The 24,511-nt window shown below is 42.1% G+C and overlaps 1 protein-coding gene across 4 annotated transcripts in view; it reads right to left on the minus strand.

Annotated features, from left to right (window-relative positions):
- The window catches only part of UBP27 (ubiquitin-specific protease 27), a 183,727-nt gene that overhangs the window by 63,283 nt on the left and 95,933 nt on the right, over window positions 1-24,511 (minus strand). For 2 of the 4 annotated variants that reach the window (XM_089394727.1, XM_089394723.1), the window contains one exon: window positions 22,625-22,748. In XM_089394727.1, coding sequence (XP_089250853.1) covers window positions 22,625-22,697 — 73 coding nt within the window. In that variant the 5' untranslated portion in view covers window positions 22,698-22,748. Of the gene's footprint in view, window positions 1-22,624; window positions 22,760-24,511 lie in introns of all 4 variants that reach the window. The other 2 variants (XM_089394725.1, XM_089394724.1) reach the window with 1 other exon arrangement.

Raw genomic sequence — 24,511 nt, forward strand, 5'->3', positions numbered from 1 at the left:
TTGATAGCTTTGAATAAGTACCTTCCTTCTCTCTTATCCACATATTTATCCTTAAATGCATTGACGATGGCTTGCAAAGAATCGAAAGAATTATCAGGCTTATCTAAGAACCACTGCAATGCATCATCTTCCAGTGAGAACAAAAAGGCTCATCTTGACATCTTTGTGATTGTATGCAGCTCCTTTAGCATGTTTAGCAAGGAAGGTTGTGAACTTTCTGAGATGGGCTTCCACATTGATTGCATTGTTCCCCTGAAACATGGGTATCTTGTCTAGACTGGAATCTCGAAGGTCATGAGGATATCACTGCACATTGGCAAAATTGCAACAAGTGAAAAGATCCATGATCGATTGATTAACTAGATCAACGAAGAGTAAATGGATATCAGAGAGGGCTTCATATCCGAGAAAGATGAGTTTCCGGTTTAAATGAACTCTTAGAGCCTTTTCAGGATCAGTAGTGAGTTTAATTAAGGTACCAAGATACCTTCTAGTATAGCCTCTTGTTAATGGATGAATAAGTGGAGTCGCCACCCAAACAGGAAACTAACCCAAATGCCTAGGTGCGGATAGAAATCAAAGGATGCGGTGATGATGAGGATGAGAAGAAATGGGTCAAAGAGCCAAAATGAAACGTTGTTGGATTAAAAAGATGAAAATGATGAGAAGATTAGGAAGAATGTTGTTAAAGCGCCGAAAAAAAACAAACGTTTCCCCAGCAAGGGCGCCAAAATGTTGTCACTCAAATTGTATAGGACGGATGCAACAATGATCAGGTCAGGGGTTGTCACTCTGATCCCCGACCTCTCCGTTCTAGCTATCTCCCTACAGCAGACTATGGGGGTTACTCCCTATGAAATGTGTAGATGGAAAGACCCATAAGGGACCGACAAGTTCGGGAGACACGGCTGAATAGCCTCACAACTTGGTTAATTAGCAAGTTTGAGGATCAGATTAGATTATCTTGAAAGACCAGTGCCTTAATGGAGTCAAATACTTGCTTTATATGAATTATTTACCAAGTAATCGGATAAACAGTTGTTGCCTTAGGATGCTTCACTATCCTAAATGAGATGCAACACCTAAAGTCTAAGTGAAATGCAGAATATTTGTTAATTTTAAGCTAGATGCCTAACTAGTTGAGTCCTCTCCCTTAGTTGTTTTGAAACTAGTCTCTAGAGTAGGTTGTGAGAGAGAAACCAAGGGGAAGCAAGTTATGGCTTGATTAACAAACCCTCCCCTTGAGTTCTAACCACCCGATGCCTCCGACACTACAGAGAATGTGGCTCTAACGACTGCAAGGTCACCGTGTTAACCACTAAAGAGTTTCTAGACTTCGCAAGCTAGATGAGAAAGGTCATCCTAAGAGTCTTTCAACCAAGATTATGCTTGGGGGTAAGTCAATTAAATGCAAGTCTAGTCCTAAGATGCAAATGCAAGATGACAGATTGTTTTTAGTGAGATTGTTGGATGTTTTAAGCACTTAGAGACAAATTACAATGATATTAGAACAATGAAGTACTTAAATCAATATATAATGACAGTCTTCAATAAAAGAGGGGATGCTCAATGAAACAAGATAGAAGGCACCAAAATTTATTAAGATCAATATAATTGTTCATGAAACAACCGTAAACACAATGCTTCAACAATGCTAGAGTGCCAATGTTGATTAGATATAATTAGCAATTCTTCATCACGATTATGATTATCAATTGACTTTAGATATGAAGCTCACTTGCAAGTACACAAATTTTGTATGCTTATTATCACAATAGATCCACAAGAAAAATGTAATGTTCCAAACTTAAATAAATAGTGATATGCAAAGCAAAACGATTTACAGCCCAAAAATTTTAAACAATCAGCAAATTCTCATAAAAACTCTGGAATTAAGAACCAACTGAGACATTTTATTAATCAATGGAGCAAGTACAATACTATGGAGGAATGCACATGGGCTTGCCTCAATGGCAAGCGTGACAGAACCCACATGATAATACAATGATCTCAAATGCTAGAAATGGTTGCTCCTCTAATGCTCTGCGCTGCAGAGAAAACTTCACTGCTGCCTGGAAAGGGATTGCAAGAAACTCCTCCTCTGGTGCTCAGAAAATGATGAAACTTTAGCCACAAACTCCTTGGCCAAAACTCACAAAACCCAGAAATGGTTTGGCCCGATTTGGACTTCCCAAAATCGACCCTCAAAGGCACTACCCAATCCCCAGCAATTCTACATTGTCTGCTACAAAGATACGGCTTAAAACCCCACCTGCGGTGCTCAAAAAAATATGAAACTTTATATTTAGGATCCTTGTCAAAAATCCAGAAAAACCCAGAAGGGATTTTAGTTGGTTTAGACTTCTGATTTTCGACCCCCTTGGAACCTCACCTCAACTCTAGCTACCAATTTCGACTTGCTCAAAACTACCTATAAAACTCCTCCAAAATGTTGAGTTCACACGTGCTATCCAATCCCTGACTTCCCGGATCATCTCTTAGCCCAACTCAGTTGCTCCCAAGTACCACGAAAATCTGTTGTGTGGCCTATGTGCTGTCCCTCAGCCCAGCAGTTTGAATTGCTAGAATGTTGGTTCCACTGGCTTAAAGCTACAGCGAAAATGCATGTCCAATGCTGCTACCTCAGCTCCCTGACCTCCCGACAAGCTATGTGATCCCTGCTGGTCCAAAACTCCCTCTGTGTGATTCCTGGCTGCCCAGAAATATGCACTCCCTTCTTTGTGCTTGTTGTTGATGTGTGTCACTACGCCAGAACTCCTGAAAACTCCTGTAGAACAGCCTCCCTAGGGCGAGCACAGATTGTCCCCCGAAGTGAAGGTTGAATCTCCCACGTGAGAGACTCGTGGTTAAACAGCCGGTAGACTCGCTAAACAGTAGAGTGAACAGATGTGTGTTTGTTTGCAAATGTCAAAGATGAATTCCAAAATGAGAGCTACTCCCTCCTTATAACTCCTTGGGCCTCCCTTCCCGCAAGTGGGCCCCTCCATCCACCTATTCGACTTTCCCTCCAAGCTATTCGAATGGGCCAATTCGAATTCCCATGTGGGTGGCCCCCACATTCCACTAGCAACCAAATTAAGTCGAATTGCCTCCTAAGTCCCTAAGTCAAAAATGATGGGTTCTCTTCCTTAGCCAAAATTGTGTAGCAGCACCCTGTTACAAATGTGTTTGAGAAGGGACATGACAGTCCTCCCCTCCCAAATGTTGCTTGCCCTCAAGCAACCTCAAAGCTGGGTGCTCCAATATGTGCTCACCCTCCCAGGTGGCATCCTCATCCGGCAAGTTCTTCCAATGCTCCAAAAAATCGCTTGTCCTCAAGCAATGCCTAAACAAGCATCCTCTCTAACTGTTGCTCCCCACTGTCACTGCAACATGTGCCAGGGTCCCAGATGTGCCACTGAATCGTCCCTGACCTCAGCATTGTCCTGATATGAAAGAATCCTTCAATACCAAGATCCTAGGCCATCCTATCCAACATGAAGCTCCCCTCGCTCCACTCACTATCCTGCCCGGTGCAAGTACCAGAAGTCCCTTGCTCCATCAGTGACTCGCTAAAGCCCAATGGAAGATCTGTATGATCTCCCCCTGCAGTAGCCGGCGCATCCCTAAAGGTTATTGAGCTGTGAAGAGCTGTGACGCCCTAGTTCCCTGCTAGTCCCAGAGTGGTGCCACCATGCTGACGTTGCGCTACTCTGACTATGTCATACTCCCCATCGTGCGCAGACAATATCCTCCTCTCCTGGAACTCGATGGTGGAATACTGAAAGAGGCGAGACACATCCTACCTGGGCATCTCCATGGCACCAAGGCCTACCCATCCAAATCTAACTCTGAACCTATGCAGCAATAGAGAATGTCTGCCTCCCCATATGATGAAACCCTCTGTGAACCCCCATGTGTCATCCCAAGAGCGAACTATATCACTCTCTACCACGACTCCACTCATCACGAGTGATCTATCGATCAACTGAATCCCTGCATCCCATAGGCAAACCTACTGCGGCATAGCCCTAACAACCGATGGAATCCCTTTGGCCCTCATCTCTAGTCCCTGCATGCCACCCATATATAGGCTCCATACATCATGAACTAATCTAAGGCATGCTAAACTGTCTGGTGCCTGCCACTGTGTAGTACTGATGACCACTGGAAACCACGTGTGCCAAATAGCTACCCCTTGAATGCAACCAATAGATGGGTATCTGATACGTGCAATCGACTCAGTGTATGCAGATCCATCCTGCTCCTGCCAACCATCGCCACTGGTTCAGCTACCCACCCCCTGGAGAATGTGTCGATACAATGTCGGGAACCCGGATACATACTGGACAACTATCTCAGTCGTACACAGTATCCTCTGCTCATGCATGGTCTAGACATGCCCTGTGGAAAGAGTGAAACATGTCTCCCCTGTGACCAACTCCCCAAGCATAGGATCAATGATGAATGATATGCCATCCATGTCAATGATCACCTCATCCCTCGACTTGTGGTTGTTAACTCGCGCACCAACTCGATGCCCCCGCTGAGAATTCCTCTATCGCACCAAGTGTCATCCAAATATCTTGGGTGAGCTCCCCGTCCCCTGCTGCTCGTGCCCAGAGTGTCAAAGGACAACAACTAGATTGCCTATTCCTGTAAGTGACGTAGAAGAGGGTCAGGAGTGTGAGTCCCCGCGGATACCATCAAGTATCGCTCATCTGTGTCCCCATCGATCCTGGGTGAACTACACCCAAAGGTATGCCCAGTATCTCTGTCCATGGGTGTCCCTGGAGGCAACACTCCAAGACCTCGTTGTGCAGCACCATACGCCTCTGCATACCACCGATCATCCCAGTACTCCTGGACATGCCACTGTACACCACGGCCTACCCCTATACATTGTTGGATACCCTCAGCTACAGCTATGCCATCCTGTACCGTCCTACTTCCTACCTGTGTCACTGCACCTGTCACTCCCCACATGTACTCACTGCGATGTGAGGCACTCCCACTCCACAACGCATTCCAACACACTACAACACACCACCATGCATCTCCATGCCCACCTGTAGACCATTGCTCAACACTAGATGCTCCCACACATCCCTGGATATGATGGCCTAGAGCTATGTCTCTACGTGTCAGGCCACACCCGATCAATATCATCACCTCCACCATCGCATCATTATCCCCGTCGATGAATGGATCTTCCCTCCAAATCCCCCCTGAGGGATCCGAGAAGTGACTCTCCCTATGTGTCAGCAGTGATGCCACCACTGCTCTGCTCCTCTGCGTCCTCTGTGCCCCGCACAAAAGTGAAGAGCCCCCAGCTCCATGCAAGGCACCATCTGGTGGCCTGCCAATGCCACCTCCTCCGACAAACTCCTACCAGAGTATGTTGATCACCCAGTGATCCCATGTACAAATGCCATACCAAGAAAACCAAAAGAGTCTGTCCATAAACTGGTCGGCCACTGGTGCTAATCGAGACTCCCCTAGCAAATGTGTATATTCAATTGCTAGGTCAGTTGCACCATCCCAGTTGTAGTCAACCAGCATACATGGGAAATGATAGGTAGTCCCTCCCAGATCCCATTGCCAGTCAGGGCTTCCAGCATCCCCAGTACCTGGAAAATCCTATTGAGTTCACCTAGGTCCACTACCATCTCCATCGGGTACCAAATCAGAATCTCTCGCTACCCAACCCCAAGAGAGGGATCGAATGCACGAACTCCCATACATAGAACAACCCCATCGTGCGAGTGTTGCACCCTGTGCAACTCAGGTCGTCTCATCTCGCTATCCTGGTCAATACATACAATCTAACTAGGTAGCTCTGTCTCCCTTTGTCCAATGGGCCAAGGTAACCTAACAGTGCTGCCAGCCCCGTCTATGTATGCCCGAAGAGGGTTGCTCTCACGCTCCAACATGCACTCTAGCAGCACCAGTAGGGAATCCAACTACTCCCCAACGTGGGTCAATTTGGCCGCGGACTCTGTACAAACCACTCTCATGCCCTCCAGCTCCTCGTTCTGTTGCAGAATCGCCTCTCGCACTAACGCGATCTTCCTTTTTAATGCTAGAAGGTCAGCCTGAAACTGATGGAACTATCATGGGCATCTATCACCTGTAAACTCGATCACGGCTCCAGATACCTCAACAACTGTTGACATCTCGTCAAGGGATGGCACCCCCTCAATAAATGGCTTTATTCGAGTAGGCTCTATCCTCTCCACCACGGTGTCAACTAGGGCTATCAAAGAGGTCTCTAATAAAGGTGACTCCTACGCCACACCAGGTATATTGATGTGCTCCTCACCATCCTGTGGGCTCTCAGCATCATGCTCAACCTCCTCCTCAGGCTCCTGATATCTAAAGCCAGGTCTCCACCAGCAAAAGCGCCCCCTGGTCTCACCCTCTAACCGTCTTTGTCTTGTCTGCTCCTTTTCAGGAGATCTGGTGCCCTGATCTGGTCGACTTTCCCCACACGATGTAGATGGTTGCACCCCCACAGCCTGCTCACCTCTAACGTCTTTGTTGTAAGGGTGAGGATGGGTTTGGTCTGTCACCCTCCTCAACTGGGCCAACCTCTCATCGTCCCAATGAATTCTACCCCATAATTTCTGCATACTGGATTTCCCTTGAGCCATGGGTTTGTCTCTGGTTTCACCCGTCATTGTGCACTCATACCCAAAGCTTCCATGATCTTCTGGCTAATTTCCCACAGCTAGGCCAAGATCATGCTCTGATACCACTGTAATGTTCCAAACTTAAATAAATAGTGATATGCAAAGCAAAAACGATTTACAGCACAAAAATTTTAAACAATCAGCAAATGCTCATAAAAACTCTAGAATTAGGAACCAGCTGAGCCATTTTATTAATCAATGGAGCAAGTACAATAGTATGGAGGAATGCACATGTCCTTGCCTCAATGGAAAGCGTGACAGAACCCAGGTGATAATACAATGATCTCAAATGCTGGAAATGACTGCTCCTCTAATGCTCTGCGCTGCCCAGAAAACTTCACTGCTGCCTGGAAAGGGACTGCAAGAAACTCCTCCTCTGGTGCTCAGAAAATGATGAAACTTCAGCGACAAACTCCTTGGCCAAAACCCACAAAAACCCAAAAATGGTTTGGCCCAATTTGGACTTCCCAAAATCGACCCCCAAAGGCACTATTCAATCCCCAGCAATTCTACACTGTCTGCTGCAAAGATACGGCTTAAAACCCCACCTCCGGTGCTCAAAAAATTATGAAACTTTATATTTAGGATCCTTGTCAAAAACCCAAAAAAACCTAGAAGAGATTTTAGCTGATTTAGACTTCTGATTTTTTACCCCCTCAGAGCCTCACCTCAGCTCTAGCTGCCAATTTCGACTTGCTGGAAATTGCTTGTAAATCCTCCTGAAAACTCCTCCAAAATGTTGAGTTCACCCGTTCTATCCAATCCCTGACTTCCCAGATGATCTCTTGGCCCAACTCAACTGCTCCCAAGCACCACAAAAATCTGTTGCGTGGCCTCTGCGCTATCCCTCAGCCCAGCAGTTCGAATTGTTGGAATGTTGGTTCAGTTGGCTGAAAGCTACAGCGAAAATGCATGTCCAACGCTACTACCTCAGCTCCCTGACCTCCCGACAAGCTATGTGATCCCTGCTGGTGCAAAACTCCCTCTGTGTGATCCCTGATTACCCAGAAATACGCACTCCCTTCTTTGTGTTGGTTGTTGATGTCTGTCACTGTCCCAGAACTCTTGAAAACTCCTGTAGAACAGCCTCCCTAGGTCAGGCGGGGATGGTCTCCCGAAGTAGAGGTTGAATCTCCCACGTGAGAGACTCGTGGCTAAACAGCCGGTAGACTCACTAAACAGCAGAGTGAATAGAGGTGTGTTTGTTTGCAAATGTCAAAAATGAATCCCAAAATGAGAGTTTCTCCCTCCTTATAACTCCTTGGGCCTCCCTTGCCTCATGTGGGCCCCTCCATCCACCTATTTGACTTTCCCTCCAAGCTATTCGAATGGGCCAATTCGAATTCCCATGTGGGTGGCCCCCACATTCCACTAGCAACCAAATTAAGTCGAATTGCCTCCTAAGTCCCTAAGTCGAAAATGATGGGTTCTCTTCCTTAACCAAAATTGTGCAAAATTGTGTAGCAGCACCCTGTTACAAATGTGTTTGAGAAGGGACATGACAAAAAACCAATAGCAATATAGCCACTTATCCAATTATCCAATTCTCTAGCAATGAGATAAGCAAAGATATTTCTTAGAAACAATGTCACAATGAGATTTCATAAAGCAATTAGCCAATATTATTACCAACCCATTTTAACCTTTAGATCAATTATATTTGTGAATTATGTTCTTGAAATAATAAAGAGCACTTGAATGCAAAATGCTAATGCAAAAAATGACAAGACATTAATGATTCTTTTGACCAAACTTTAAGCCCAAATCACTTCAACCATTAATGTTTATGAATTAGATGAGTTATATAGTGCAATTTATTACTGCTGCAACCTTGTGTTCAGAGGTCTGCAAATTTATATCAGACCTTGCAATTATTATATCAGCACTTAGAAAATAATGCAAGATGTCAAGAATGAGCTAGAAAATTGAAACAAGAGACCTTCCAATGACTGCCAATTAGTTTTATAGGCTATAGATCAGACATTTAATATTCAGATCAGACCTTTAAATAGCATATATCAAACCTATATCAACTCAGAAAATCAGTGATTCAGTCCCTCAAAAAGTCAACAAGGTGCCAAATAATTAATGCCAAATGAGCTCCAATGATTAGTTAATGAAGTTAAGTGATTGTTAATTGATCTTTGGTCACTTTTAATGTTTTTTTATTAGAGTTATATGACTGAATAGATGGTTGTAGCAAAACAGAGAAATGGATGAGGGATAGAGAAGCAAACCAAGAGGCCTAAGGGCTTAGTTGAGGGCTAGAAGGCTTGGAGATGACTTCCACTTCCTGCAACTACAATGTTAGCAAGAAAATCGCTGCAAACACAAGATGTTAGTCCACTAAAATAATGCAAAAATAAAAGATGACTGAAATATAGGGCTAGGCCAAGGTTTCAAGGCTAGGAAAACTCCAACACTAGGGCTAGAAGAGGCAAAAGACAAGGTTGGAGGCCAAAGAAGGGCAACGATAGGCCAAGAGAAGTTGGAAAAGGTTTAGGGTGAGGGAGACAAGCCCACAAGGGCTGTCGTCAAGCCCTAGAGGGCTGACGCAAGGGTGAGGGAGACAAACCCACAAGCCCAAAAGGGTCGTGATCCCGTATTTCACGTGTTGGACACGAAATATGACCTAAAACGTGTCCAAAACGTTTTTTATTGTGACACGCGTTTTCAACGTGCAAAAACGTGCGCTAACGTTTTTGCCCCTTAGGACAAGTGTCCCACAAAAGGTCACTTATAAAGCCCACGCATGGTTCATTTTTTTGGTTTTTTCGGTCATTTTTCGTCGTCAAAGCTCGCTGGAGTCATCGCTGTGTTGGAACTTGGTAACTGTTTGCTCATTGGAGTCATTCTATTGTGTTGGAAGTTCCTTTAGCAATTCCTAACTATCAACTTCACATCGACCTAGGTCCTGGATAATAGTGTTCATGGTTTGGAGCTTGTGGTTTGGGGCTTAAATTTCTTGTTTTTGAGAGTGTGGGGGGTCGGTCAGCATTTTCTTGTATTCCATATGCCCATACCTATATAACTTGTATCAATGCATTCAAGAGCCTTTTCAGGTGTTGCCTGCCATTCATGACTTTTAACTTTTGAAATAGCTTTCTTCATGGTCTCTATAGCTCGATTCACGTGCTTATTCTCTAAATATCCATCCACAAACATTTCCCATGTTTTGAAATTTGGTTTTCCTCCTTTTTCTAAAACATGTTCAAGAAAGACTCTGCGGCCTGCCTTTTCAATCATTCCTTTTGTGATATAGGCATCAATTAGTACATTGGGCACTCTGATACCATAACTTGGGCCATCGAATTCTCACTCTTCAAAACAATTTTCAACTCCCTGCATATCTCCAAGTTTGACCAATGAAGAAAGCATGCATATATAGCCATTGTATTGTTTTAATTACAAATTTCAATGGCTATAGAGAGTTGACTTAAATATACAGGGCTCTACCTAGTTGAGTTTGTCTTGCAATTGCCCACATTTTCCAGGATGTGCAACTTGAGTAAGTCAGATTCATATACTAGTCAACAAGAGAGATAGAACTGCCAAGAAAGAAAATATCAGTCTCTGATGTCATATGTGCAATATGCAGAATGCCCCTATTGAGATCCTCAATTTGGTTCTCAATCTGTTTAATAAGTTAATAACATGAAGATTCAAGAATGAACATTGAACTGTGAGCAATGAACATCATTGATGTAGTAAATTAATAAACTAATACTATATTTCAATAACTTAATATGGATTAGGAACTATATTTCAGTATTATATATAAATCAATAACGTGTCCCTCGTAACCTGTTTCCGAGGTCGCTGTGTCTCGTGTCGAATACTCGTATTACGTGTCCTTCGTGTCTCGTGTCATGTGACTTAGGTTGCGACACAAGGGAAAGGCCCTTTAGGGCCTGGGTCAAGGGCTAGGAGGAGGGTCAATGGCCTTAGGAGGTAGCCCAAGGCTGCGCCAAGCCAAAAGAGGAGGGCCGAGGGCTCAAAAAGGCTGGACGGCAAGGTTTAACGCACTTAAGGGCCTGCGACCTTGAGGAAAAGGGTCAAAAATGACCACAATCAGCGTAGAAAGGCTAGAGGCTAGGCCTAGGAGGCCTTAAAAAAAAAACGGACCCCTAAAAACACCAAAAATCACTACAATATCACCTGAGAAATCCTAAAGGGGTTGGACGGCTTCCTTCTTCAACTGGACGCTGAGTTGCTGGGAGCTGTGGAGGCTAGATCTTACCCTCAAGGGCATAGATCAGCCTTCTTTGCTTAGATGAATAGCCCATAAATATTTTGTTGCTTCAAACCCTTGAGCTATCACCTATACAAATGGATAAAAGAATTCCAAACCCCAAATACCCAAGTGTTGCAAAATAACAAGAATTGGAAAAAATAATTTACAAAATAAAATTACAAGATCTTATTAGCATATTAATTCTTTTTAGCCCAAGATCAAATAATAATTTTGAAAATATTTTTAAATAAATGACAATGGATGAATAATTTCAAAAGATAGATTGGCCAAAACCCTTCTTCAAAATTAATTACCACAATGAAATCTTAGAGCCCAAACAAGATCAGCTCTTCCCCACAATCTGTGAATTTGGGGCCCAAGGGTTAACATACTTGTAAATCTCTATAATTTTCTCAAGGTAAAATTGTTTGATCATATGGTGAATCAAATCACCTAAGATAGCTCATACCAATAGAATGTTCTTATCACCGACAAATGAAATAACAATTTGTAAAAAAAATATTCACACAATATAGGATAGCACATAGCTAACACATACCACAGATCAGCAGAAGAAGAACACCATGAATTGAACCCCAAAGTCTTTCTACTATGAATCATGATAAAAAAATGTTCCCAGCAGAGCAGCAGCTCAATACCAGCGTTACAAAATTTTTCTCATCCAGAGATCATCTTCAATAGAAACTAAATGGCTTCTTTATATAGAGAAACCTCTCCAAGTGGAAAATAGCAACTAGTTTGCTTGATTCTTGTCAAAATAATATTGATCATTGAAAATAAATTGACCATCTTTTAATCTCCACCATCGAATTTTTAATTTTGAGGAAAAAATCGAATTTCTCTTAAAAACCACAATTTATTAATCCAAAAATTAATATTTTGGATTAATTTCCTCAAAAAGTTGACTTTGACTTAACCACCAAGGTCCAAGTGATCAATTTTTCTTAAAATATCCATTTTTCCCTTGGTGGGGGGCTTCAAAAATCTTTCCTTTGACCCACGAATTTTTTATTATTCTCCACTTGGAGAGAAATTAATTTCTCTACAATTATTTTTTGACTCTAAATTAATTAATTTAGCTTAGGATTTTTATTTAATTTTGCCAGAAAAATTAATTAATTGACTTTAGAGGGGACTAATAATTTTTTCCACCCTCAAATATTTTAGCCATGGTGTCTGACTGCAAGGGACCATGTACTAAAATATTTTTACATCAAATAATTACAAATTCAACCCTTGGAAGGGGAAATACACATTTAGACTAGACCCTCAATAATTTACCCAATTCTGCGACACAATATGGTCTAGTATGAAGAAGTGTGCTTGTAATAAAATGATTTAGCCATTGTGTCTAACTGCGAGGAACCGCGCAATAGAATTATTCCCAAATACACTTTGACAATAGACTCGATATAACATTAGGACTCACCTAAGACCTTGTCAACGAATTTCACCCTAGCTTTAGGGTTTAAGATGGAAGAAAAACTTTGTCGATTATCCACTAAGTCATAGGACACGTCCTCCAAGGTCCCGTGTCCCGTATTTTACGTGTCGAACACGAAAACGGCCCTAAAACGTGTCGAAAACGCTTTTCATTGTGTCCTGTAAAATGTAAAACGTATTCGCCGGTTTTCGTCATGTCCTGCATCTGGAAAACGCGTATTCCGTTGATAGAAAACGTTGCCTGCATAAGCTGCAAATTTTTTTGAAAGAAACAAATAATTTTTGAGTGGGGCAGCTTAATGATCAAGTCTAGGCCCTAGTATTGATATGCTATTCATGGTAATGTTAAATTCTTAAAGTAAAAGTGACATTCTCCTTAATCTTCATTTTCATCCTTTTACTTAAACTTTTAACATTACCATGAAATGACTCAAGATGTTTGAGAGTGGTTCCGGCCTCATTGGATTTCATATGGAGAAAGTAGAATTTTAAATTTCATTCAAAATGCAGCAGACTTATCAGTTTTTCAGGATTTCAAGATTGGGAGATTGTAATGTTTCCAGGTGACAACACCTGCCCGGGCTACCCCTACCACCAGTAGAGGACGTGGTCTACCTCCTATAGCTCCTACTTCTAGTTCTTCAGCTTCTAGAGCATAGCAAACTCCACTGCCAACTCCACCAGCACCAGCATCTACATCTAGAGGGAAAGGGAAAGCTGTGGCATTTTCTCGCAAGAGGGGCAGAGGAAATCAATAGGATTAGACTTTAGTTATTTTCTTATGTGCTTGTAAGTTGTACATGAACAATGAACATTGAATATTCAAGAATCAAGACCAAGCATATCACATTCTAATTTTTAAATAGTAAATTTTGATTCTATTTATTTTTTAAAGTGAACTATGAACTTTGAGAAGTAATTATATTTTAATTTGATTAAATAAGCTGCAACCTGCAATTTAATATGGATAAAAAACTATATTTCAGTATATATATATATATATATATTATTTATTTATTTATTTATTAAATATATATAAAACGTGTCCCCCATGTCCTGTTTCCAGGTCGCTGCGTTTCGTATTGAATACTCGTATTTACGTGTCCTCCGTGTCTCGTGTCATGTGACTTAGATTATCCATGTGTAAAAACATACATAATTTGGGGAGGTTAAAAAACTTCCTAGGAAGATATCCTTTACAAAAATCAGAGGCTTACCTAGGTGTTGTTGCATAATTAAATGGTCATACTAGCATCATTTACAATAAAACTTGCAGAGGTTTATGTTGATATAATCATGTTGGCTGATGACTTTGATCTTTGAAAAATCCTCTTGACTTCCTCGTACATTGCTTTCTCGGAATGTTGACCAAATTGTGGATAATAGTACCTTAGTAGCATATTATTCGAAACCTTTTCTCTTGACTATATTGACCTTGGATGAACCCTTTTCTCGTCAAATACCTCATCCCTAGGTCTTGCATAGTATTTCTTTCAAGGGGTTTTTCGTAGAAAGCCATCCTAGCTTCTCCCAAAGCTCACACCTCAATTGAGCCTTTTCATTGAATGAGTCATTCTTGCCTCACTTTGAACCCTAGTGTAGACATATTAATCACAAGTGAGGGATACTTGTACTCCTCCCATTGGTGAAAATCCAAGAAGGGGACATAGCTTGTGGTGACAGTGGGATTTTGTCCCAAATTGTTGATGTGCCCTCTAGCTTTAGCCTATATACTAGGTCTGCTAGTTTGTGCAGCAACAGTAACCAAGGAAAGTGGTTTACCCTTAAGATTAGTTAGTCCACTAAGTGCCTGAAAAAACAATTGTCAGAACAAGCATGATATAACCACTTACATCAATTGGCAAGAAGCATATGAACAAATTTGTAATCCTCTAATCACATAGAATAAAAGGATAATCTTATCCTATGCTGGAATATACAAAGATATCATGAAGGATACAAAGCCTTCCACTCCTTTGGCCTCAAAGCCAACCTAATCCTAGACTTTGGGTTGATATTTTAAATAACCAAGCATTTTTTCTGTTAATTAATAACACACAACATCCAAGTGATTTCCCTAAAACCCATCATCACAAGAGTTTTCATGCGATGTGATTCATGTGATATTGTAATGTCCCAAATATAAATTTTGCAGAAAATTGCTTCTAAAAATTATGTCGTCAATTTAAATAACAATTTGCACAAATTCAACCATCAATTTAACGGCAAAACTAGAAAATACAATCTGCAACTCAACTTTGATACCACTGTAATGACCCAAATAAAAATTATGCCAGATAATGCTTCAGAAAATATAAATTTGCTCCCAAAATTCACACCTTTAATTTTACAAAAAAATCACACACATTGAACCACAAAATTAATGGCAAAAATAGGAAATTAAATCTACAACTTGAGAATAGACAAGAAAGACATGCGGAAGAACTCAACCTTATTTTATTAATATGAAATAAGTTGATACAAGAAACTGAGAATGGCTGAGGTGATGCCCTCCAAAGATATACAATAATGTCGCAGCTAACCTCCAAAGATAAACTGAACAGCTGAAAACCCCTGTGAATTATGGATGAATTCACCAAGGGGAGAGATGGGTTCTCACCCACTTTCATTCAATCACCAAAGGGTTTCTATCCAGGGGCTACTGCTGAAGCTGGGAAGTCCCGGTTCTCCAAACCTCTCCACAAGAAAATATCACAACTCAAAGATGTCCCAAACGATCTCCTCCTCGTCCTTTTAAACACTCCATAGATAGATCTTCGAGTCCCTAGAAGCATCTTATTTTGATTATTTTAATATTATTCTAGAAACAACTTTTTGACTCCATCTAAGTCACTTTTATTTTTTTTATTTCACTAAGTCAACTTTGGCCATTTTTCCTTCAATTAATTATTTTACCCTCTTTTAATCTAATTAAGTGAATAATTAAAGTCATTTTTAATCTAGGAAAATGGTCAACCACCCACCATACTCTCTCCAGCCACTACAAGTCACTTCTAAGCGTCCCATCTTGTAGATCTTCTCGTTCTGGTTCCAACGAGCTATTACACTGAGGTATTCCATCAAATATTCCTCCCGAAATGCCACCCCAAGCATAATTAATTAAGTCAGAATGCAACAGAACAAAAGGCAAATTGTGCGGATGATGGTATATGTCAAACGAATGCCATCAAATCCCATAAAAATCCCTCAAAACTCCTCTGATACCCCTGATGACATAATCCTACTCCTGCGGGCTGGCCATCATATGCCTTGGAAACCCATCTTGGTTGCACTAGAGAGGAAAATAAAAATGGGGACATGACATATAAAAGTTCATGGATCAAAATAAACAATAGTGACAGCATCTTTATAGTGCCCCATATTCAGATGAATGCAAGATAAGAATAAATGGCTTTGTGATGCATGATTAAGGCCATCTGGCAACCAGCTATGGCTTGTCTCCTTAAATTACATTTTGTTTACATATTCTCCAAAAAGAATTACTCATGCTTCACTGTATGCTCACTTTGATTGATTTGCCTCATCACTTTTACTCACGTACAAAAATGCAGGAAGTAGAATGTAAGCTCTCTGCCAACAATGGTGCACTGCTAAGATAAACTACATGGTTACCCATATCTAGCCCATTGAAGTTTCTTTTTTGGTGAAACATTTAAACCCACCAAATGTGCATACTAAAAGTCAGCACAAATTACATACAAGCACATTCCAAAAGTAAACATAATTTTATTGCAACAACTTCAAACATAAGTTACAATAAGTCTATATAGTATTGAATGACTAATAAAGTGTTAAAATTTGCAACTAGGGCCAAACTCCATGTGGGTCATCTTATTAATGGAAGCTGATATTTTTCTTGGATCCCTCTCATCGAGAGGTGTAGGATTGATCTAAAGATCATCCGATTCCGATAAGTATTCATGGAGATATGAATTTATTTGTGTTATGGGACAATTCGTCAAGGTCGGCCAGCAACCAAATAAACCCCACGTGTGCTCAACGTTTTAGTATAAATAGATGTGGCCTTCAAGTCATTTCAACACACTTGGGATCTCTTCCTCTCTACTTGTCTTTGGGTTTTAGTAGGAAGAGAGATCCTAAGGGATAACGCTGCCCTAATCCAGAGGGCAGAAGTTGGAACTACCGGGAACTGTCAGAACTGTCGGGAATAGCCAGAATTGCCGGAACTGCCGAGAAAAGCGGGAACTGCCGGAACTGTCGGAACTGCCCGGAATAGCCAAAACTGTCGGAACTGCCGAAAATGTCGGGAAAGCCAGGAACTGCCAGAACTATCAGAAACAGTCTGAACTGCGAGGCACAACCGGAACTGCCAGAACTGCCGGAACTGCTGGGAACTGCCGAAACTGCCGGGAACTGCCAGGAACAGCCGGAATTGCCGGAACTGCAGCAACTGCCGAGAACTACCGGAACTGTCAGAACTGCCGGGAACTGTCGGAGCATCTGTCTCCGAAGGAGAGTAGCATGCAAGGGACAACTAACTAACATTGGGACAGTTGTATGGTACTTAGCAGCAAATACACCAAGCATGCAATGTTACAACTAGCATGCAAGAGATAGCTAGCATGTAACAGCAAGCTTGCAAAGGACAACAAGCATGCTAGGGACAACAAGCAAGCTAAGGACAACAAGAAAGCAAGATGCAGCCAACACATAAGTCAGTATGGAAACATGGTGCAACAATGGCACATAATGCAGTACAGTGATGGGTACAGTCATGATTAATGAAGCATGATGAGATGCAGCATAGTGATGATGGGTGCAGCATGGTGCAGCACGGTGAGGTGCAGCATGATGACAAAATGCAGCACAATGATAGGTGAAGGAGTCACCTTGGAGAATCAGTTGAAGCAGCATATCTTCAACTAATCTCATGTATCATCTTCTTAGAGATGATCTATGCTCTTATCTAGATAAGTCAAAGTGTTGACTTCTGTTGTAAACATACTATCTCTCTCTCTCTCTGCTGAACTATTGAAGAACATATAAGAAGAATTGATCAAGGGTTTCCCCACATTGGGGTTTGTCCCTATCTAGCACCACATCTTGTGTCCTCTTGTCTTGGCTTCTCTTCTGCGATTTATGTTTATGTTCTATCTGCAGTTTACTTTAATGCTGATGTGATTGCTAAAATAAATTGCTCTAAGCATAGAACATACCTAAAATTTAACATGGTATCAGAGCTGAGGTGAAGACAATGCCCAAGCAAGAGTGAAACAGCAATCACTGAAGACAATTGGGAAAGGACAAAAGGATCAGTGGATTCCTCATCCCTCTTCAAATTCACCAAGGGTGAAGTCGAAGCAGAGAATATTATTAGAATAGCGCAGCAGAAGTTTTTGATGGCCTACCTAAAGATCACTTCATTGGGAAGTCTGGATCTAAGGGTGGAAGGAAAGGCAGATGCCTTGGTTGCAATAAGTTCGGCCATTATGCGAAGGAGTGTCCAACTGGCAGAGACACGTCAGTTGATGATGATAACAATCATTCCAGGGACATCTTCAATGATCAGAGGAATGACAGGTAATGTAGGTCATCAAGGAAACGGCTGACTCTTCAGAGAATGTTGTTTCTGATAAGATAAAGAAGCATTATCTTGTATTGGTCCTCTCCTTCAGATTCTTTGGGAATCTGGCTTATTGATTGTAGCGCTTCAAGGCGCTTCATCGGATAGAAGGGTGCACTCTCTAATTTGGTAGAGATGGAAACAATCGTGGGATTATACTTGGAGTCGATGCCACCTATCCCGGAAAGGGTGTAGGGAATGTTACCCCTCAATTGAATGAGGGTAACTCGATTCATTTACAGAATCTCTTTTATGTACCTGATCGCAAGAAGAACCTGGTGTCCATTTTGGCAATGGAAGTCAAAGGTTACAGGGTGGCACTCATTGATGGAAAGGTATGTGTTTGAAAATAGAATTTTCAAAGATGTTTTTGAGTTCAGGGTTGTATCAAGTTGCAGGAAGTCCACTGGGGACCATGTCCATTGACACATAGCACCAGAGGTCTGTGAGTCAGATGGTGACAGGGATGCCTGAATTCAAAAAGAGCATGAAAGTACATGTCTGAGATGTACCGAAGGAAAATCTTACAAGGGGACCATTCCCCTCATGTAGCAAGTCCACAAGTTTGGAACAACCCAAGGGGTTTGAGATTCATGATCAGGAATCTCACGTATGCAGGTGGAAGAAAGCCCTCTATGGCTTGAAGCAAAACTCCCCGGGTGTAGTATGAGAGGACTGATAGCTGTCAGATGAAGCTGAGATTCACTAAGAGTGAAGTCGATCCAAACCATTGTTTGAAGGTTGTGGATGATAAACCTCTCATACTAGCACCTTATGAGGACGACCTATTTCTAACAGGTGCAGACCCTCTCATTTGCAGAAGTAAGAGGGAGTTGGATTCCGGGTGTCGAATGATAAACTGCAATCTTGTGACTACCTCGAGGATCTTAACTTTCAGAAGTTATATGGTAGTGATGTCGGACCAGATTTGGGAAATGCCTCTGAGTTTCATAAACTCATTCACGTTGATGTTCTTGGTGAACTTCCATCTGGACATATGTTTTGCAATTAGCATGGTGAGCTCATATTTGGTTGAGCCTCACTGGATTGGTGCCAAGAATCTTCTAAGATATCTTCGGGGTACAATCTCTCACGGATTGAGATACACTACCGGAAATATGAAGCTGCATGATTATTCGAATGCTGACTAGGCAGGCAGTGTGGAGGATCACTAGAGCACTTCTCAACGCTGGTTCTATTTGGGTTTTGCTTCGATATCATGGATGAACAGGAAGCAAAAGTCGATTGCTATAAGCACCGCCGAGACCGAATACATAGCTACGAGTATGATCTCGTATGAAGCTGCCTAGTTGTGGAAGCTCTTAAGTGAGCTGTTTGTACACATGATGAATACCACTATGATTCTCTGTGACAACCAGAGGGGGGATTCAATTATTGAGGAATCTCGTATTCGATGATTGCTCCAGCAAATAGACATCAGATACTGCCTTATCTGGGATATGGTAAGTCGATGAGCGAGGAGGCTCCATCGCATTGAGACTGATGTACAGGTCGCAGACATTTTATCAAAGCCCCAGGGAAAGGTCAAATATGTGACTTTCCCGAACGACTTGGAGTCATTGAGAGACCTTCTTATAAGGGTCCTGCATGTTGCATGCATTGAGCTCTGGGAGCTCTGGGGGGCTTGGGGTACTTACTGGAGCAACATACGACCACACGACAACTCACCCTCCCCTGGTGGTGCAGTATGTACAAGAGGACAGGTTCAGCCTTCCCCTATGATACCCCGTGGCGACTATGGAACAGGATGATTAGTTCTCCTGTGGGTTAGGATGATTAGTTCTCCCGTGACAACTGTGGAACAGGATGATTAGTTCTCCTGTGGGCCGAGATGATTAGTTCTCCTGTGGCAACTATGCAACAGGATGATTAGTTCACCTGTGAGCCAGGATGATTAGTTCTCCCATGGCAACTGTGAAACAGGATGATTAGTTCTCCTGTGGGCCGGGATGATTAGTTCTCCCATGGCGACTGTGGGGTAGGATGATTCGTTCTCCTGTGGACAGGATGATTAGTTCTCCTGTCGAGGCATCCTACCCATGCAGTCTGGGACTCATGGGAAGTACCTCTCATCTGATCAATGAGCAGGGAAATGGGGTTAGGGACCATAGTAGTACTATCAATGGACGCATCGATGTATCTACCATACTCCCTATGCTAGGATGACCTCCATTGATCTGGGATCAATGAAACTGATCTGGGATCAATATGAGTGGTTTGAGACACTTTGTTGTGATATTGATCTGGGATCAATAAAACTGACTTCGGGCTAGTAAGAGTGATGTGACACTCTCTTTAGATGAAACTGACTTCGGGTCAGTAGAGAATGGTATCAGACATTCTCAATCAATTCTTCTTCTTCATGGTTCAGCAGAGCAGAGCAAAGCAAAGCAGAGCTCAGCAAAGTAGAGCTCAGCAGAGCAGAGCAGTGCAGGACACTGATGGCAAAGATAGTACAGTCGGACATATGGATCAGCGGATAGAATTCTCCCTAGTTGAGAGTGAGTGTTAAAATTGGCAACTAGGGCCAAGCTCCATGTGGGTCATCTTATTAATGGAAGCTGATATTTTTCTTGGATCCCTCTCATCGAGAGGTGTAGGATTGATCTAAATATCATCCGATTCCGATAAGTATTCATGGAGATATGAATTTATTTGTGTTATGGGACAATTCGTCAAGGTCGGCCAGCAACCAAATAAACCCCACTTGTGCTCAACGTTTTAGTATAAATAGAAGTGGCCTTCAAGTCATTTCAACACACTTGGGATCTCTTCCTCTCTACTTGTCTTTGGGTTTTAGTAGGAGGAGAGATCCTAAGGGATAACGCTGCCCTAATCCAGAGGGCAGAAGCCGAAACTGCCAGGAACTGTCGGAACTGCTGGGAATAGCCGGAATTGCCAGAACTGCCAGGAAAGCCGAAACTACCGGGAATAGCCAAAATTGCCGGAACTGCCAGAACTACCAGGAACTGCCGAAACTGTCGGGAAAAGCCGAGAACTGCCAGAACTGTCAGGATCAGCGGGAACTGCCGGGAACAACCGGAACTGCTGGGAACTGTCGGAACTGTCGGGAACTGCCGAAACTGTCGGGAACAGCGGGAACAATCAAAATTGCCGGAACTGCCGGGAACTGCCGCAACTGCTGGAGCTGCTGGGAACTGTCGAAGCATTTGTCTCCGAAGGAGAGTAGCATGCAAGGGACAACTAACTAACATTGGGACAATTGTATGGTACTTACCAGCAAAGAAACCAAGCATGCAATGTTACAGCTAACACGCAAGAGATAGCTAGCATGCAACAGCAAGCATGCAAAGGGCAACAAGCAAGCTAGGGACAACAAGCAAGCAAGACGTAGCCAACACATAAGTCAATATGGCAACATGGTGCAGCAATGGCACATAATGCAGTACAGTGATGGGTACAGTCATGATTAATGAAGCATGATGAATGTAGCATAGTGATGATGGGTGCAGCACGGTGACGTGCAGCATGATGACGAAATGCAGCACAACGATAGGTGAAGGAGTCACCTTGGAGAATCAGTTGAAGTAGCATGTCTTCAACTGATCTCATGTATCATCTTCTTATAGATGATCTATGCTCTTATCTAGATAAGTCAAAGTGTTGACTTCTATTGTAAACGTACTATCTCTCTCTCTCTCTACTGAACTTTTGAAGAACATATAAGAAGAATTGATCAAGGGTTTCCCCACATTGGGGTTTGTCCCTGGCTAGTGCCACATCTTGTGTCCTCTTGTCTTGGCTTGTCTTCTGCAATTTATGTTTATGTTCTATCTGCAGTTTACTTTAATGCTGATGTGATTGCTAAAATAAATTGCTCTAAGCATAGAACATACCTAAAATTTAACATAAAGTAATGATAATTAAATTGAAGTCAGGCAATTGATAGAAGCTGCTATGGATCAGCTATCTAAACCTGATTTTTAAATTAAGAGGAGTTGTATAAGGCAAAATGCCCTGTACACCTCTTGCAAGGCTACAATTAAGAGATTATCTATCTGAAATTCTTTATTTTTATTTACTGAACCAAGGAGAGCACCCAGTATGAAGTTTGTCAAAATCTGTAGATAGCATAAATGAAAATGAACCTGTAGTTCCTAGTTTATTTTCCTTAGCTTCTGCTTTCTCTCTCCTAAAATTTGGTCAAAACCATGAATATACATGTCTTCCATTCTGTTTGTGCTCTTGCACGCCATAGAACTTTTAAACTGCTTGGGAAACTTATAAGCACAGCCAATATTTAAATTCATGCAAGGTCTTTGACTCTCACACCCAATTGCAGGAAGACATGCATGCTCTATTTTTGGGGCACACAACAACAGACTAGGCAGTTTTTAAAATTATCTGATAGTGGAATTTGCAATAGAGAAGAAAACGTTTACGAATCAATAGCTTGGCAGTCTTCTTAATACACGATAGTAAAGATAGGTGGAAGAAGGATCTTGGAGAATTGTTTCCAGTAATGAGTTACTATATAGTAGAGCTTATGTAAAATATACCATGCTAATTGGAGTGAAATTTTGTATCTTTTCTTGATATATGCTACAGAAGTTTGAAATTTGGTTCACAATAACAAGCACATGTTACCTTCCAATAATGCAGAGACTGCAACTGCAAGAGGCATAAATTCGGCATTCTCCTCCAGCAATGTGTTACTCATTTGAACACAGTTTTCTACGAAAGATTGAAAGATATGAGAAGTAGCAAGTGCCTGTTTCACATCTGTCACACAGCCAGTAAATTAAGCTTGACCTTTTACTCAGAAAGAACAATGAAATACAGATTCATAACAAGAAATTATTTCCTAGGTGATAATCTGAAAGGCTTTAATCAAGGTTATAGTCCATATGCAAAGTCATACTCGCAATTATATGGTAATTTATGTGTCACAACTATGTGGTAATTTATAACATTGATAGATAGAAAAAAGAAGGAAACTGTGGGGCAGCCTCCAGACTATTCCAATCCCTCCTGACAGCATCTTGAATCCCTTCAGCACAGGCGTCTATGTTATTTAGCCAATTTTGCTAGGTGTTCTAGTCTGGCATGTACTGGGCATTTTCACTGTCTTGGCACTTTTTCTGTTCATCTTTCAGGGGATGCTGAAGGTGGGGTGGTCATTTTAAGTTTTAACCCGAGGGCTTAAGGGGGAAGCTTCTCAGGTTCTGAAGTTTGAGCAGGTCAGTTTTTCTCCTATTGTGGACTTACAGCACTGTTTATTATTTGCAGATTGTGTTTACTGGAGCAAGGTTTCTGTTGCCATTTTTACTTTAAGCTTCAAGGCACATGCGTCCACTGTCCAGTCCTAATCTACTTGCAAACAGCATTTCATGTGGTCCTCTTAGGTTGGAGGTTTCTCTTGTTGAAGGTGGTTTAAATTTTAAATACCCCAGCACTTCTAAGGTTCATCACTCATCAGTTGTCATTCTTCTACTTTCCATTTTATAGATGCAGCAATGGCTTTTCTCTGGGTGGTCTATGCTTTGTTCCCTGTGGTTAGCTTCAAATATGTGAAATGTCATGGATCTTGGCATCGATGGCTTATGGCTCATTTCATGTTCTAGAGTGTGCTATTGTATGCAGTTTCCTCAGCTTGGACATCAGCAAATTGGCTGCCCAAAAAAGTGGTTTTCTACCCTAAACCTCAACAGTTCAGAAGGTCTCTGCCATAACAGCAACTGTCATTTATACAAGGGGACTACAAGACTTAGCAAGATCGGAAGTTAGTGTTTTAGAGTCTATAGTGCGATATTCCTACTTAGCAAATTTTTGCTGAGTAACACATTTTGCACAATTTTGATATTTTGGCGTATTTGACATAGTAGAAGTGGGTTGAGAGGACCCCACTTGATTTTGGTGGAAAAAGGGGATTCGAACTTAAAAAAGGAGGCAAATCAAAAGGTAGGTGGAATGTGGGGACCACTCTAAGAGGGAATTCGCACCCCTTAGAGAAATTCGCACTTGTGGGGAAGGAGAGAAGAAAGGGGGACGAGTTGTGGAGCCCACATGGAGTGAGGAGAGGCTCAAGGATAAATAGGAGGAGAAGACCTCATTTTGGGACTTTTTGACAAATTGAGAATTGAACTCTTGTACGCTTGTGCTGCTTAGCCAAGTCTACATCGTGTTGTTTAGCACACGAGATTTTCGGGTGGGAATCTCACCTCCTACTTCAGTGGACTTCGAGTGCCACTCAAGGGGAGTCATATTCTACCATTGCAGGGTTGTTCCGGAGCTAATTGCTGGAGTATTCGTCCCATTTGACAGGCAGACTGGGCACAGAAGAGGAGGGACGAATTATTTGTGGAGGCAGCTCTTGTGCATGCATGTTGCTGAGCTTTTGAGGGACAAATCTCTCATACATTTGATGGAGATTTGGGTGGTTTGCAGGTCAGATTCAGTGGGAGTCTTGTAGGAGGAATTTATGCATTTTTAGGGCCTGCAAAGGCCTCTCTGGCAGTTTGTGCAGAAGTGGGA

This window comes from Pinus tabuliformis, chromosome 1_2 (genome assembly GCF_031772625.1).
Source record: "Pinus tabuliformis cultivar Carrire ecotype Pingquan chromosome 1_2, CPIR1, whole genome shotgun sequence".
Taxonomy (NCBI): domain Eukaryota; kingdom Viridiplantae; phylum Streptophyta; class Pinopsida; order Pinales; family Pinaceae; genus Pinus; species Pinus tabuliformis.